Source organism: Symphalangus syndactylus, chromosome 6 (genome assembly GCF_028878055.3).
Source record: "Symphalangus syndactylus isolate Jambi chromosome 6, NHGRI_mSymSyn1-v2.1_pri, whole genome shotgun sequence".
NCBI lineage: Eukaryota > Metazoa > Chordata > Mammalia > Primates > Hylobatidae > Symphalangus > Symphalangus syndactylus.
The window spans coordinates 49,927,850-49,944,556 of NC_072428.2; the positions used below are offsets into that span (position 1 = coordinate 49,927,850).

The window sequence follows — 16,707 nt, forward strand, 5'->3', positions numbered from 1 at the left end:
AAGAAATTAGGACAGTACACAGGGGTCTGGAGTCCAAGTCTCTTATCTTTATTTTAATAGACTGGCGGGATCAGGTCGCAGCAGCAGTACAGGGTTCCTGGCTGGGCAGCTCAGGCCTGGGGCAACAGCTCCTGGCTTGTCTGCCCAGGGCAGTGTCAACTTAGGCCTCTACTCCATGGCTGTGAAAGTACAGCGGCCTCAAGGCAGTCTAGCTCCTGGGCACAGGCAGCCAAACCCCCTCCCATATCCAGCTAAACCAGCTCCAGGAAAGGAGAAGGTGCTGTTTCCCTGGCATCCTTGGGGCCCAGGAACTGGTTCTTTCACCGGATGATCTTGCCTGGTTGAACCACAGCAGCATTTGGGCTTTTTCATCCTTTCCTACATCAAGAACTTTCCCAAATGAGGGCCCTGGGGCCCTAGCAAAACAGTGGCCTTGGCCACAGGCTCTGGGCCTCTGGGAGGCTCCCATCTGGCATCAGATGGCGGCACAGAGCAGGGCTGTCAGCACGGGCAGAGAGCTGGGCACACAGAGTAGCCAGACGACAGGGTGTGCCACAGGGCTCCGAGGGCGGGTGGCCCTTATGGTAGAGAAACCAGAAGGTCTGGAAGAGTTGCATGTCGCCCCGCATGCGATATACCAGGTTGTGCCAGGTGGTAGGCAGTGTGTTGGGCAGCCCATAGGTTTCTCGAGCCCTGTAGAGAAGCTGCCAGTGCGGTATGGCTCCCGGTATGTTCGCCTGGGTCAGATTCAGGATGTAGGTCTCATGGTCGAGGACCACGTGAGAGCTCCCGGAGTAGTTTCCATCTATTTGGTATACGCGGTAACCTGCAAGGAAGCGGGGCTGACTGGAGGGGAAAGGAGCAAGGGTAACTCCAGGGAGGGGCCACACATCCTGCCCATGCTTTGCAGGCTCTGGCTCCAACCTCCTTCCTCTATCCCACCAACTCCAGGATAAGGGAGGCTCCCTTCAGCCTCACTCACCAGGATTAAGGCCGATGTAGGTAGTTGCACTGGGTGCCAGGAAGGCTACAGCCAGCGGCCGGCTCAGAGTCTCTTCATCATAGAAGACCTCAAATTCATCCACATGAGTGTGGCCAAAGAACTGAGCAGCCAGGGTGTTCTCATACCTGGCCAGAAGATACTACATTCAGAAGATTCTAGGGAGGGGTAGGAAAGATCTGGGGAGATAGGATGCCCTCTTTCTCCAACCTGTTCTAGTGAGGAGCCTCCCCACTCCACGGGACAACAGGGATGGTGAGATGCTCAAGGGAATTTTCAGCCTTCAGACACTCACCCTGTCCCTAGTCCCACCCTCATCTCCCTCCTACCTGGCTACAATTCGGTAATAATTCCAGCTCCAGCTCTTCAGACAGTGCCCTGGGGGAATGTGGCCAATTATATGCACCTAGTAGGGAGAGTTAAGGATGGTAATCAGGGCATCCAGGGGTCCAGGCAGCCCTGGCTAGAGAGAGGGGGACTGAATGAAGGCTTTCAACAGTGACCATGAGCTGAATCCCCAGGGAACACTTGTTGGGAATGCCAGGAAAATCACACTTCTGTGCCCAGAGGTGCTCCAGCTCAACAGGAGCCTGCTTGTCCCCCAGCACCACCGTGTTCCCACTACTCGCCCTCACTTTGTCTCCTCGATCCTCAGCAGCCTGAAGCTCCCCCACCAGCCACTGGAGCTGTCCTGCGGGATCCGTGGAGTTGATCAAGAGCCAGAAGTTCTCACGGGAACAAAAATTCATATTGAGAGAGATGAGGCGGAGACCGGGGTATGGGGAAAGAGCATAGAACCCCCCAATTCTGAAACAAAGTAAGCATGAGAGGTCAACCCTTGTTCCAATCCTGGTCCTCCTGTGCTGGGCATTTGGGTGGAGGGTAAAAGCATACATGACATCTTCCCCACCTGCAAGGAGCTCACAGTCTAGCCAGAGACCAAACAGTTCTAATTATTGGGTCTGTGTGACACAATGTGACACAAAAGAAAGACTCCAAGGGCAGAGGGCTCCAGGAGTATGGGGGAGGGATAAGAGTGAGCTAGAATTGGGCCGGGCGCGGTGGCTCACGCCTGTAATCCCAGCACTTTGGGAGGCCGAGGCGGGCGGATCACGAGGTCAGGAGATCGAGACCATCCTGGCTAAAACGGTGAAACCCCGTCTCTACTAAAAACACAAAAAATTAGCCGGGCGAGGTGGCAGGCGCCTGTAGTCCCAGCTACGCGGGAGGCTGAGGCAGGAGAATGGCGTGAACCCCGGGAGACGGAGCCTGCAGTGAGCCGAGATTACGCCATTGCACTCCAGCCTGGGTGAAAGAGCGAGACTCCGTCTCAAAAAAAAAAAAAAAAAAAAAAAAGAGTGAGCTAGAATGGGAAGCAAGGACCACACAGAGGAAAGATGACATGGGATGGATAAGGTGGGAAAAACTGGAGCACTTAAAAAAAGGGGGAAATCATTTCCAGAGGGCCAACATGAGCAAAGACACAGCTGGGGCATAGAGAGGTTATGCTGCCAGACCTTTGAAGGAGGGTGGCTGGAGATAAGAGTAGAAAGGGAGCCTGCAGAGGGGGGAGGGACAGCATTAGGAGATATACCTAATGCTAAATGACGAGTTAATGGGTGCAGCAAAACAACATGGCACATGGATACATATGTAACAAACCTGCACATTGTGCACATGTACCCTAAAACCTAAAGTATAATAATAAAAAAAAAAAAAGAAAGGGAGGCTGGAAAGCTGGGTGCAGTGGTTCATGCTTGCAATCCCAGCACTTTGGGAGGCCGAGGTGGGCGGATCATGAGGTCAGGAGATCAAGACCATCTTGGCCAACATGGTGAAACCCCATCTCTACTAAAATTACGAAAATTAGCTGGGTGTAGTGGCGTGCACCTGTAGTCCCAGGTACTTGGGAGGCTGAGACAGGAGAATTGCTCGAACCCAGGAGGTGGAGGCTGTAGTGAGCTGGGATGGTGCCACTGCACTCCAGCCTGGGCAACAGAGCAAGATTCCATCTCAAAAAAAAAAAAAAAAGGAGGGCCAGGAGCAGTAGCTGATGTCTGTAGTCCCAGCATTTTGGGAGGCCGAGGCAGGAGGATTGCTTGAGGTTACATGTTTGAGACCAGCCTGGGCAACATAGCAAGATCTTGTCTCTGCAAAAACTAAACTAAAATTAAAAAAAAAAAATAGCCTGGTGTGGCAAAAGAGTAGAAAGGGAAGGTGGAGTCAGATTAGGGGAGCCAAATGAAGAGCACTAAGGACTCATGCTAGAGCAATCAGAGACAATGCCCCAGGTTCCCTTCTCCCTTCACTTTCATTCACCTTTCTTTTCCCTTCCTGGGTTTCCATGGACGATAAGTACCTGAGGGTGCGCAGGGCTTCAGCAGGCAGCCAGGGCTCCCAAGCCTTGGCCATCGCTTCATAGAGCCAGCGGGAGGAGTGGTTGCCCTCAATGAAGGGGGGAGGGAAGCTATTGACGGGTGTGCTCTCGTGGTTACCCACAGCAGGGTACACTGGCACTGGCCCCAGGAACTTCCTCACAAGTGCTGTGACAGTGGTCAGGGCCCGCAGTTGGTCCTGACGAGTCTGGTGCCAGACATCATGTGCAGGGATGTCTCCTGTCCAGTACACCATATCAAAAGGGCCGGCTGGGCCCAGCCCACTCAACAGGCTCTCCAGGGTCCTCAGGGGCAGGTCACACTTGCTGTATTCACCCCAGTATCCAGCACCTGGCCGGGACACGGGCGGCAGGCCAGAACCCCGGCGGCAACACAGTGGGTCTGCACAGTCAGGGTCCATGCCCTCCAGGTAGTCATGATCCCAGTGCAGGTCAGTGAGGAAGAGGACGCGGCTGACAGGGGCGCCTGGGGATGGGGGGCTAGGGGGTTTGGGGGGCGGCTTCGGCACAGTAGGCAAAGAGATGTTCCAAGATGAGAAAATGTCCCAGTGCCCACAGGTGGAGCCCAGGAGCAGGCCACAGGCCTCAGATGGGCTCAGCACTGAGCGTCTCCACACCTCCACCATGTCATCCTCAAAGAGCTGGACAATGGATTGGCACACGGCAGGTGGTGCTATCTTCAGCAGATTGCACAGCTTGATGGCCACGGAGCCCACGCGAGCCACATTGGGTTCCTTCTGCAGTGGGAGGAGCGCATGGTGAGAAATCAGAGGCAGAGCAGAGGAACCAGGCCAACCCCTGGCCACCACCCCTTGGGCCTCCATTTCCAAACTGGGGCTGGGAAGGACTCAGTGCACCATGGTGAAGAAAGCTCAGTGCACACCTTTGCCTTCCAGATATTGCCCTGTAACTCAGGCAGCACCAGGCCATCGCTTCCTCTTTAGCTCAGTGGCCTGTGGCATGAGGCCTTTGCTTGGCAAGCTTACTTTCTCAGGCACTGTCGGCATTATTTTCTTACTTCACAAAGGTCACAATGGGGTGATGATGGCATGTAGCCATGGGTGTCCCCAAAGGGGAGCAAACTCAGTGACGGCTTGTAGATGCCACCCTCTCCATCAGGGATGCATTCTGACCCCAGGGCACCAGCATCAGACCCAGCCGCCAGCCCCAGCACTCCCTTCGGCCTCCTCCACTGCAGCCCCTTCAGTGCTCACCTTCAGCCCGAGGTTGATGGCGGTGAATAGACCTTTGCAGACTGGGCAGGTGAGGTTCCCCCACCCAAAGACATCTCGGAGCCGGGGCACTATGCGATGTAACCTGGCAGGATGGCCTTGGGGAGAAAGAGGGTGAGCCTCTGCCGGAGCCCAGAGAACCCGAGAGTCAGACAGAGCCAGCGCCAGCGCCAGCGCCAGTACCAGGCCCATCCGAAGAAGTCTGGGGGCTCCGGAGGTCCTGTCTTGTCCCTGCTCCTGGCCGGACCTGGGGCAGCTCTGGCGGGGTGACGCTCCGTAGCGGGGCATTGTCGGGCTTCCTACACGGGGCTGGTTCGTCTGTCCCGTCCCCACCAGCCTGGACCCTATCCAGCCCTCAGGGCCCCGGGCGGCGCTGGGGACACCCGCTTACCCTTCTCTGTAGTCGGCTGACTGCTCCGCGGCCGGCCGCAAAGCAGCTCCGCCCCTTCCTCTTCCTCTGATCTCCAACAGCTGATCTCTCGGTGGCGGGCAGCTGTCAACGCTGCGGAGGCGGAGCGGGCGGGGCGCTCCCGGGACCGCCCCGATTCCGCCCCCTCTCCCCGCCCCCGCCCTGCCTCAGGGCGCACGGGCTGTGGGGGTGGGGACTCTCCCTGAGGTCACCAGGGGCTCCGCCTTGAGGTCACAGCCGCGGGAGGCCGTGCTCGTGCGTTGGAGCTCCATGTGATGTGGTCGGTGGAAGACGCCTCCTTTGTCCGAATCTGCGCTCAGATTCCCGGAATAGCTGCCAGAACGACCCCGGCATTTAGCCCGGGAAGGGAAGGTAGGAGAGAGCAGGGCCGGCAGGATCCTCCCACTGGGTGTGTTGCCTCTGACAGGAAGGCGCCTTCCTTCGATTTCCCATGCTCTGCCACTGGCACCAGCACCCTTGAGTCACCCTGAGAATCACTCACCTTTGATTCAGATGAGGAAACCAAACCTTAGAGATGGTGAAGAGACTAGGAAGCCGTAAAGACCATATAGCCGTGGGGGCCAATAACATGGGCTGGAACCCAATTGGGTCTCCCACCTCCGTGTATCCACGGCAGTAAAAGCGAGCATTTATGGAGTTGTTTACGATGTGCCAGGCACCAACCCAGGCACTTTATAATTAATAATCTTCAATTCTCACAACAGCCCTAAGAAGTACCTATTATATTGGGGCTCAGAAATCCATACCCAAAATATGGTGGTTTGACTTACTAAGTTAAGCCTCAAGGTCTCTCTGACCTTCCTACGCCCGCCCTCTTTCTCCCAAAGCCTTTACCTAGCGTCCAGACCCATCAGAAGGAACAATTGTTTTTTTCTTCCCCTCCCTATAAAACCAAGAATATAATCACACCTGAACAGACCCTTTCACATGATAATGTACTAGTTAATCTGTTCCCTGATCCATTCCTTCTCCCTCAGCAGAATTCCTCTTCCCCTCACTCCATAACCCGCTTTGCCTGAATGGCACATAAGCTTCTGAACTCGTTTGGGAAGTGGGTAGTCACTCTGTGGTTCCCCATGGACACATTAGTAAAATTTCTATGCCTTTTCTTCAATTAATCTGTTTTTTGTGGGTTGATTTTTCAGCAGAATTTCAGAGGGCGAAGGGGAAGTTTCCCTTGGTCCCTACAAATGCTATTATTACCCCCCTTTACAGATAGGATAAGGCACAAAGAAGTTAAGTGGCAGAATAGCAATTAAACCCTAAGCTGTTTGGCGAGTGCTTCTGAGGGATCCTCAGAGCTATCAAGTCCTGTCAGTTCTTTCCTTTGATAATTTTTTACAAGTGTTTTTTTTCCCCCAGTTCTGGGGACATCATCTCAGATAGAGTACTCACAGTAATAATTAGCATGCATTTTTAAGATTATGTACTATGAAAAACAAAACAAAACCTTTTTATCTAAGGAAGATTAGCCCCTTTAAATTATCAGGCCCAGAGAGGCATTTAAAATGTAGCAACAGTCACTCTCACTCTTCTTTGAGCTAAGTAATTATCTCTTGAAAGCACTTGCTATGCCAAGTAGCCATTAAATGCCATACGCCTTATAGTTCAACAACATATAGCCAAGCACTAAACAATGTATAACCAGTGTTATTTCTGTAAACAATGAGAAGTCCTGATGAACAACTTTTGTAATCACTTCCTGTCCTAATTCATCTTTTTTTCTTTGAAAATATGAGCCTCTCTTTTGTTGTCCAGAGCGCTCCCCCAAGACAACTTGCAAGTGTGTCCTGGGTTGCAGTCCTCAACCTTGGTCCTTGGCCCGAATAACCCTCTGCGGGTACTTTTCTGGGGACTCTGCCTTAACTTAATCCTCACAACAGATTTGGAAGTCGGTATTGTAATTATCCCCATTTTACAGAGAAGGAAAGTAGGATTAAGTAAGTGGCTCAAGATCCCACAGCTAGCTAGTAAATGCTGGAACTGGAATTTGGATGTGTCAACCAAAACATATCTGAGACAGGTCTCAATCAGTTTAGAAGTTTATTTTGCCAAGGTTAAGGACATGGCTGGAAGAAATAAACACGGAATCGCAGAAACGGTCTGTGGTCTGCGGCTTTCTCCAAAGATGATTTTGAGGGCTTCAATATTTAAAGAGGAAAAGTGAGCTGGAGGGAAAGAAAAAGGGTATGGTAATCCACATGTCGCAAGAGGAAAGGAGCAGGTAGGGAGATACTTGATTATGTATTCGTCTGGTACTTTACGTAAGACAAAGTAAATATGCCTGTGGAGATATTTAACCTTTTTGTTTGTTTTTTTTTTGAGATGGAGTTTTCGCTGTTGTTGACCAGGCTGGAGTGCAATGGCACAATCTCGGCTCACCATAACCTCCGCCTCCCGGGTTCAAGTAATTCTCCTGCCTCCGCCTCCTGAGTAGCTGGGATTACAGGCATGCGCCACCACACCCAGCTAATTTTGTAAATATTTAATCTTTTGTCTGTAGCTATCTGCTTAGGAACAAAAGGAAAGGCAGCTTCTTGCATGACTCAGTTTTCAGTTTATTTTTTTTCCTTTTGGCATAGTCAACTGGGTCCTGAGTTTTTATTTTCCTTTCACAAATGCAACATTCTGGCTCTATTCTTTGCTGTGTAGGGACCCATTCAGAACACCAGGGTTGGTATAACAATTATTTTAAGCTGAAGATATTTCAGATTCAATAGATGCAGAAATAAACCTTCTGTGAGCTTTCTTCATCTGATTAAAACTACTGGGAAATGTCGACCTAAAGGGAAAAATCTAAGGCAAACTTGATATAAGTAGAGAGTTTATTTGGGCCAAGTTTGAAGACTGTGAAGCGAAGATTCAAGTTGCCCTGAGTATATGCTCCCAATTAGCAGAAGTCACAAGTGGGTTTTTAAAGAAGAAGAGGCAGTTCCTAATGAGGACTAAGCTCTGATTTTTTCTTATCTTGCCCAAATTCCTATCGAAAGGGTCTGGGGAGTCATGCCCTACAAACCATAAATTCTCATCAGTTGGGGCAGGGCACGGTGGCTCACGCCTGTAATCCCAACACTTTGGGAGGCCGAGGCAGGTGGATCACGAGGTCAGGAGATCGAGACCATCCTGGCTAACACGGTGAAACCCCGTCTGTACTAAAAAACAAAAAACTAGCTGGGTGTGGTAGTGGGGGCCTGTAGTCCCAGCTACTCGGGAAGCTGAGGCAGGAGAATGGCGTAAACCCGGGAGGCGGAGCTTGCAGTGAGCCAAGATCGCGCCACTGCACTCCAGCCTGGGCCACAGAGCAAGACTCCGTCTCAACAACAACAACAACAACAACAACAACAAAAAAAAATTCTCATCAGTTGGGTTTTATTTAACCCTACATATTGTGACTGACTTTTCAGTCATACTCTGGCATAAAATTACGTGACAAAGAAGAAAATCAAAATATTTTACCCCAAAACATGTTTCTTTGCCATATATATATATATGTTTTTTGGTCGGGGGTGGGGGCGTGGGACAGTTTCACTCTTATTGCCCAGGCTGGAGTGCAATGGGGTAATCTTGGCTTACTGCAACCTCCCCCTCCCAGGTTCAAGGGATTCTCCTGCCTCAGCCTCCCGAGTAGCTGGGATTACAGGCACCCACCACCACCATGCCTGGCTAATTTTTGTATCGTTAATAAAGATGGGGTTTTCCATGCTGGCCAGGCTGGTCTCGAACTTCTGACCTCAGGTGATCCGCCTGCCTTGGCCTTCCAAAGTGCTGCGATTACAGGAGTAAGCCACCGCGCCTGGCCACTTTGCCATATTTTGAAATGGCCCTGCAAAGTCGTACCTTATGGGGGAAAATTTACATCTGTAAAGAATCTTTAATAACACGGATCTTTTTCTTCCGGGCCCTCCAATCCTGAAGAGATTAACTGAGGGTCTAGCACCTTTTAAAGGTCTGAATAGGAAACATTTGTCAACTGTTGTCTTTAAGGGCAGCCACTAAGAGACTTCAAAGTTCTGCACAATCTTTTTTTTTTTTTTTTTTTTTAAGACGGCGTCTCACTCTGTCGCCCAGGCTGGAGTGCAATGGCATGATCTCGGCTCACTGCAACCTCTGCCTCCCGGGTTCAAGCAATTCTCCTATCCCAGCCTCCCGAGTAGCTGGGACTACAGGCGCCCACCACCACACCCAGCTAATTTTCATATTTTTTATAGAGACGGGGCTTCACGATGTTGGCCAGGATGGTCTCCATCTCTTGACCTCGTGATCCGCCCGCCTCAGCCTCCCAAAGTGCTGGGATTACAGATGTGAGCCACTGCGCCTGGCCTCCACAATCTTTTATCTTAACCTGAACATTTCCTTTCTATTGATCCCAGGTCTTTAGACAAACTCAACCAATTGTCAACCAGAAAATGTTTAAATTTCCCTATAGCCTGGAAGCTCCCCATCCCCCCGCTTCAGATTGTCCCACCTTTCTGGACCAAACCAATGTATTTCTCAAATTTATTTGATTGATGTCTCATACATCCCTAAAATGTATAAAACCAAGCTGCACCCTGACCACCTTGGGCACATGTTCTCAGGACCTCCTGCGGGCTGTGTCACGGGCCATGGTCGCTCATTTGGCTCAAAATAAATCTCTTCTAATATTTTACAGAGTTTCACTCTTTTCATAGACACTAAGTTGTTCACCAAAAATTTACATAAAAATAACATAAGCTATTGGTTGGCTATACCTTGTTCTTTGTATCATAAATCCCAGGAATGTGAAGATAAAGGGTGAGGCATGTTTGACTAGGAACAAACAATTGCACCCCACTTCTTGGTTTTGTGGGAGCAAGGGTGGGGGTGAGGGGTGGAGTGTATGACTGAAGTCCCATACTCATGTCTCTCTGGGCCTGATACATTTTGTGTACCTCACATAGTTCAGAGTGCTCTGAGCTATTTTTATTTTATCAGAAATGAAGACTGCCATACATATCCTCTTCAGTGAGGCTTCCACTCTGAGGAGGGAGACCAAGAGTAAACTCAACATAAATACCCTTTTCAGGGAAGTTTAATGGCTCTGAAGAAGACAGAAAGACCACACATGCTGGCATAGACCACAGCATCACACACTTTCTGGCCTCACGTTTGTTCTTTTAAAAACCCTTTTGTCTTTCCTTAAGAAATCTCCGGCCGGGCGCGGTGGCTCACGCTTGTAATCCCAGCACTTTGGGAGGCCGAGGCGGGCGGATCACGAGGTCATGAGATCGAGACCACGGTGAAACTCCGTCTCTACTAAAAATGCAAAAAAAATTAGCCGGGCGTGGTGGCGGGCGCCTGTAGTCCCAGCTACTCGGAGAGGCTGAGGCAGGAGAATGGCATGAACCCGGGAGGCGGAGCTTGCAGTGAGCCGAGATCGCGCCACTGCACTCCAGCCTGGGCGATAGAGCGAGACTCCGTCTCAAAAAAAAAAAAAAAAGAAATCTCTTTCTCCCCTGGAACTTTTCTCCCCTTTCCCTTTCTCCTACTAAGTTAGATGTGTAAGCCTTTTCCTTCCTTCCTTCCTTCCTTTTTTTTTTTTTGACAGAGTTTCACTCTTGTTCAGGTTGGAGTGCAATGGTGTGATCTCACCTCACCGCAACCTCTGCCTCCCAGGTTCAAGCGATTCTCCTGCCTCAGCCTTGCGAGTAGCTGGGATTACAGGCGTGAGCCACTACACCCGGCTAATTTCAACCATTTGATGAGCCAGCTACTTCTTTTGTGGTTCCCCTGTGCATACGAATAAACCCTTTTCTCCTGTTAATTTGTCTTTTGCCAGTTTAATTTACAGGCCTCAGCCACTGAACCTAAGAGGATAGAGGAAAAGGCTTTTCCCTCCTTATAGCTACTTGTTTTTCGTAACTGTAGGCTTGGATCTATAATCTTCAAGGATTCGAATTTTGGCAGTAGGAAAAGGAGGGAGGAGGGATGTCATGAACAAAGTACAAGGCATGAAAGAGCCTGGTAAATTTGCTATGAAACGTCATCTCCCATTTCCCTGTCAGGGATTTCAAGTTGCCTCATTTCTCCGTAATTGTTACTGTCCATTCAGGACAGTAGATTCAGGACAGAGATTCACTCTGTCCTTCCTTATGGAGTACATTGATGACCCCAGGGTCCAAATTTTATTGATCTTCAAGGCCTTAGCACATACCCAATAACAATAACATCTTTCTTGATCACATCCTCTTTTCTCATTTGCTGAGTCCTCTTTTTTTTTTTTTTTTTTTTTTTTGAGACGGAGTCTTGCTCTGTCACCCAGGCTGGGGTGCAGTGGCGCGATCTCGGCTCACTGCAACCTCTGCCTCCCGGGTTCACGCCATTCTCCTGCCTCAGCCTCCCGAGTAGCTGGGACTACAGGCACCCTCCACCACGCCTGGCTAATTTTTCGTATTTTTAGTAGAGACGGGTTTTCACCGTGTTAGCCAGGATGGTCTCGATTTCCTGACCTCGTGATCCGCCCACCTCGGCCTCCCAAAGTGCTGGGATTACAGGCATGAGTCACCGTGCCTGGCCTGCTGAGTCCTCTTTTATACAGTGTTTTCATACATGTTGTTTTTGATAGAACCATCACTTGCTGCCATATCACACGCCCTTATCCTTCTGGATAGGTGATCAAAAGACCCTCTTCCCTCAAAATGAATGACACTGTTCTCTAGGAATCAGGTTCTAAGACAGAGATTAATATGAGAAAAATGTATTAGAAAGTGCTCTTGAAATGAACACCTGTGAAAGGAAAGGGAAGAAAGCAGACTTGGGTAAACGAGCAAGTCGATCTGTGATGCTGTCAGAGGTCTCATTGGACCCCATTGGAGCGCTGAAGCTGGGATGACCCTTCAGAGTTGTCCTGAAATGGGATGAGAGAGCTTGTTTCATTTAGGAAAATCCCTGTAGGGGGCTGAGGACTTTCTGCTGAGACCATTCTGAGCAGCTATAATTGCCCAACAGGTTCTCCTTGCTTGCTGCAGAGACAGCCAACCTATCAAGATAAGAATTGCAATAGAGAGAGTGATTCACGCAGAGCCGGCTGAACTGGGAACTGGAGTTTTATTATTACTCAAATAAGTCTCCCCCAAAACTCAGGGATTGGAGTTTTTTAGGATAATTTGGTGGGTAGGGGCTCATGAAGTGGGAAGTGCTGATTGGTCAGGTTGGAGATGAAATCACAGGGCGTCAAAGTGAGTTTTTCTTGCTGTCTTCTGTTCCTAGTTGGGATTGCAGAATTGGTTGAGCCAGGTTACTGGTCTGGGTGGTATCAGCTGGTGCATCAGAATGCAGGATCTGGAAAATATCTCAAGCACTAATCTTAGGTTTTACAACAGTGATATTATTTCCAGGAGCAAGTTGGGGAGGGTCAGACTCTTGCAGGTGAACGCTCCATGGCTCCTGAACTGTAATTTCTAATCTTGTAGCTAATTTGTTAGTTCTACAAAGGCAGTCTGGTTCAGGCAAGAAGGGGCTTTATTTCAGGAAAGGGCTATTATCATCTTTGTTTAAAAGTTAAGCTATAAAGCCTGGTGCGGTGGCTCACGCCTATAATCCCAGCACTATATGGGAGGGGGAGGCGGTTGGATCACCTGAAGTCAGGAGTTCGAGACTAGCCTGGCCAACATGGTGAAACCCCGTCTCTACTAAAAATACAAAAATTAGCTGAGCATGGTGGCAGGTGCCTGTAATCCCAGCTACTCGGGAGGCAGAGGCAGGAGAATCGCTTGAACCCAGGAGGCGGAGGTTGCAGTGAGCCAAGATCATGCCATTGCACTCCAGCCTGGGCAAAACTCCGTTTAAAAAAAAAAAAAAAATTAAGCTGTAAACTAAATTCCTTCCCAAGGTTAGTTCGGTTTACGCCCAGGAATGAACACGGACAGCTTGGAGTTAGAAGTAAGGTGGAGTCAGTTAGGTCAGATCTCTTTTACTGTCATAATTTCCTCAGTTATAATTTTTGAAAAGGCGGTTTCACAGCTAGGTGTTGATGAAAAGAGTCAAACTTTGTAAAACATTTGAAGAGATTTATTCTGAGCCAAAAATGAGCAACCAATGGCCTGTGATACAGCCCCAGGAGACCCTGAGAGCACACGCAGAGCATGTGCCCAAGGTGGTCAGGTTACAGCTTGGTTTTACATCCTTTAGGGAGACCTAAGAGGCCAATCAATACATGTAAAATATACATTGGTTTGGTCCAGAAAGGCAAGACAACTGGAAGCAGTGGAGGTTGGGGGAGTCGGGGAGAGGAGCCTCCAGGTCATAGATTAAAAGATTTTCTGATTGGCAATTGGTTGAAAAGAGTTATTATCTAAAGAGCTGGAATCAATAGAAAGGAATGTCGGCAGGGCATGGTGGCTCACGCCTGTAATCCCAGCATTTTGGGAGGCCGAGGCAGGTGGGTCACCTGAGGTCAAGAGTTCGAGACTGGCGTGGCCAACATGGTGAAACCCCATCTCTACTAAAAATACAAAAAATTAGCCAGGCATAGTGGCAGGTGCCTGTAATCCCAGCTACTCGGGAGGCTGAGGCAGGAGAATCGCTTGAACCCGGGAGGTGGAGGTTGCAGTGAGCCAAGATGGGTCCATTGCACTCCAGCCTGGGTGACAAAAGTGAAACTCTGTCTCAAAAAAAAAAAAAGAATAGGTTAAGATAAGGAGGTGTTGTGGAGACCAAGATTTTTGTTTGTTTGTTTGTTTTTGTTCTGTTTTGTTTTTTGAGACAGAGTCTTGCTCTGTCACCCAGGGTGGAGTGCAGTGGCACGATCTTGGCTCCCTGCAACCTCTGCCTCCCGGGTTCAAGTGATTCTGCAACCTCTGCCTCCTGGGTTCAAGTGATTCTCTTATAGCTGGGATTACAGGCGCCTGCCATCATGCCTGGCTAATTTTTGTATTTTTAGTAGAGACGGGGTTTTGCCGTGTTGGCCAGGCTGGTCTCAAACCCCTGACCTCAGGTGATCCACCCACCTCGGTCTCCCAAAGTTCTGGGATTACAGGCGTGAGCCACCAAGCCCAACCCGGAGACCAAGATTTTGTCATGCAGATGAAACCTCCATGTATCAGGCATCAGAGCGCTTATCAGACCTAAACAGGTGCCAGACTCTTAATTTTCTCCAGGATCAGATGAGAGACCTGGAGAAAAAAAGGGATTGTCTACAGAATGTAGGTTTTCCCCATTAAGATCTTTTATTTATTTATTATTTATGATTTTATTTTTTGAGATGGAGTCTTGCTGTGTCGCCCAGGTTGGAGTGCAGTGGTGCGATCTGGGCTCACTGCAACCTTCGCCTCCCAGGTTCAAGCAGTTCTCTGCCTCAGCCTCCCAAATAGCTGGGATTGCAGGCACCTGCCACCACGCCCAGCTAATTTTTGTGTTTTTAGTAGAGACGGGGTTTCACCATGTTGGCCAGGCTGGTCTTGAACTCCTGACCTCGTGATCCACCTGCCTCGGCCTCCCAAAGTGCTGGGATTACAGGCATGAGCCACTGCACCCGGCCAGATCTTTTTCAATGTTAATGCTGGTCACTTGTTCCCAATTCTGAAGAGAGGAGAGTATGATGAGGCATGTCCAGTCCCCACTTTCAATCATGGCCTGAACTAGATTTTCTGGTTTAGTTTGGAATGTCTTTGGGAGAGAGGGGAGTCTGTCAGTCGGTCGGGGGGCCTTAGAATTTTATTTTTGGTTTACATGGGGGAATAAGCCCTTTGTTCCTGAAGGCAGGTCAGGTGGTACATCACAGTGTCCACCACAGACTACCTCTTATGCCACTTGGATTCATTTCACAGAAGTCTGGAACAGCTCCTCTAGCATACTAATGACTAGTGAGTCTCTCTTCATGGTGGAAATTAGAAGAAAGATGGTGGAAAGAATTATAGCTCTCTGAAGCCTCTCTCAGGACAGCAACTGGTACTCATCATTTTCCTCTTTTATCCATTTTAACTTTCCTTCACCCTTAGAGAGCATCTCTGCTGATTTCAGTGGCTTACCTGATGGTGTAATGCAAACTTTCTCCCTGGGGGGTCTGAGCCGCAGTATCCATGCTCTCCTCAAGCCATGCTCCTGCACTTGTCTTTTTACCATCAAAATAGGGCAGGGACTACCAAGAGGCACCCAAGTGGGCCAGCTGGATGCCAAGCATATTCCATGTCTCCGTTTTGTAACAGTTGTATTATCAGGATCAACAATGACAATCAGCATCAACTCTACAGCCACCATGATCATGCCTCTTCTTGCCTGCTGGCCCCTGCACGCAGGAACCCAGAGTTCCTAGGCAACAACCATAACCCATTCACCTGCTGGGCACATTTCCCCATTGGGAATCAGAGCCTCTAAAGCAGCAGAGCCTAGAGTTGTAGGGGCAGAAAGCACAAATTTCCCAAGTAGATTACTGGGAGTGATGGCGAACAGAGCCACACCTGCTTTCTCTCTTTGGTTCTGAACCCATATGTTTTACCTTTCGGGAACAGAACACCAGGTTGTTGGTTTAAAGTGTGTACTGCATGAAGATGGCACCTCCTCCTCTCTAGGAATTACTTCCATGTTTGTCCTTCAGCTGTGCATCTACCAGCTGATTCTATCACTGTGTTAGGCTGGCAGTTTCTGGGTGGTCTGCTGTAATGTGACCAGTGGATATAATAGTCATGTGCCCACTTTACACCTCTTTTGCTGAAAAAAAGTGGTTCCTGGTACGACATGATAGGATTCCGTACCTGTTGCTCAGACACTCTCTCTGTAAGCCCTTGGATAGTGGTTGAGGCCTAGGAGGTGGAAAAATTCATTATGAACAAAGTTTTCTGCAGGGCTGGTAGTGGAAAAGGTGAGACAACCTTATTCTTGACTTTCTCTGGGTTTTAGAACTTCTGAAACCTATTGTGGAGGCTTTCAGGCTATTGGATAATGACTAGAACTTGGGGAAGGGAGAGGGAGGCTGGTGTTTAAAGATCTAAAGTTATACAGCCTCTGCCTCAGTGGTGAACTGAGTGCCTGGCTTGGAGAGTGATTGGCAGAGGGACAAAATGGGCTGCTTGGTTGGGACAGATAACTTCTTAGTTAATCTGGGTTAATTTAAGCAGATATTCGCTTAGAGTACCTACATTTCGTTGTGTCAGGAAACCTGTACAAACAGCCGGGCACAGTGGCTCACGCCTGTAATCCCAGCACTTTGGGAGGCCGAGGCGGGCGGATCACCTGAGATCAGGAGTTCGAGACCAGCCTCAATATGGAGAAACCCCGTCTCTACTAAAAATACAAAATTAGCTGGGCGTGGTGGTGCATGCCTGTAATCCCAGCTACTCGGGAGGCTGAGGCAGGAGAATTGCTTGAACCTGGGAGGCGGAGGTTGCGTTGAGCTCAGACTGGGCCATTGCACTCCAGCCTGGGCAACAAGAGCGAAACTCCGTCTCAAAAAAAAAAATTAAAAATTAAAAATAAAGAAACCTATACAAATTCTGTACAAGTGGCCAGCCAATTCTTGAGCTGTCTGTGAAACTGCAAATTGAATTCGAAATTCCAGACAGCAGCCTAGCACTGATGGGGAAAGGTCTCCCTCTTGTGGAAATTTTAGGGATTACTGGAAAGCTAGTAATCTATACATTTAAGAGCTCAAATCCAGAAGAAATTTTTCTTGACAGGCAATTCCAACGCAGTGTAT

At 49.3% G+C, this 16,707-nt stretch overlaps 1 protein-coding gene and 1 long non-coding RNA gene across 8 annotated transcripts; one reads left to right on the top strand and one right to left on the bottom strand.

The window, feature by feature from the left end:
- Positions 1 to 27: 27 nt before the first annotated feature.
- On the bottom strand, positions 28 to 5,155 carry SMPD1 (sphingomyelin phosphodiesterase 1). Of its 7 annotated transcripts, none has more exons than XM_055282610.2 (6): positions 4,610 to 5,155; positions 3,360 to 4,132; positions 1,636 to 1,807; positions 1,330 to 1,406; positions 983 to 1,128; positions 28 to 826 (listed from the first exon to the last, which is right to left on the bottom strand). In XM_055282610.2, the coding sequence occupies exons 1-6, from the start codon at positions 4,913 to 4,915 to the stop codon at positions 417 to 419; spliced, it is 1,884 nt and encodes a 627-aa protein (XP_055138585.1). In that variant the 5' UTR covers positions 4,916 to 5,155; the 3' UTR covers positions 28 to 416. The 7 variants fall into 7 exon arrangements, with proteins under 7 accessions (XP_055138585.1, XP_055138586.1, XP_063497255.1 ...); XM_055282611.2 differs by having other exon boundaries at positions 3,360 to 4,129; positions 4,610 to 5,095; XM_063641185.1 differs by having other exon boundaries at positions 1,630 to 1,807; positions 4,610 to 5,095.
- A 2-nt stretch (positions 5,156 to 5,157) lies between these two features.
- On the top strand, positions 5,158 to 10,839 carry LOC129484486 (uncharacterized). The gene is made up of 3 exons (XR_008658460.2): positions 5,158 to 5,408; positions 7,383 to 7,534; positions 10,642 to 10,839. It is a non-coding gene; the product is annotated as an uncharacterized lncRNA (long non-coding RNA).
- The last annotated feature ends 5,868 nt before the right edge of the window (positions 10,840 to 16,707 follow it).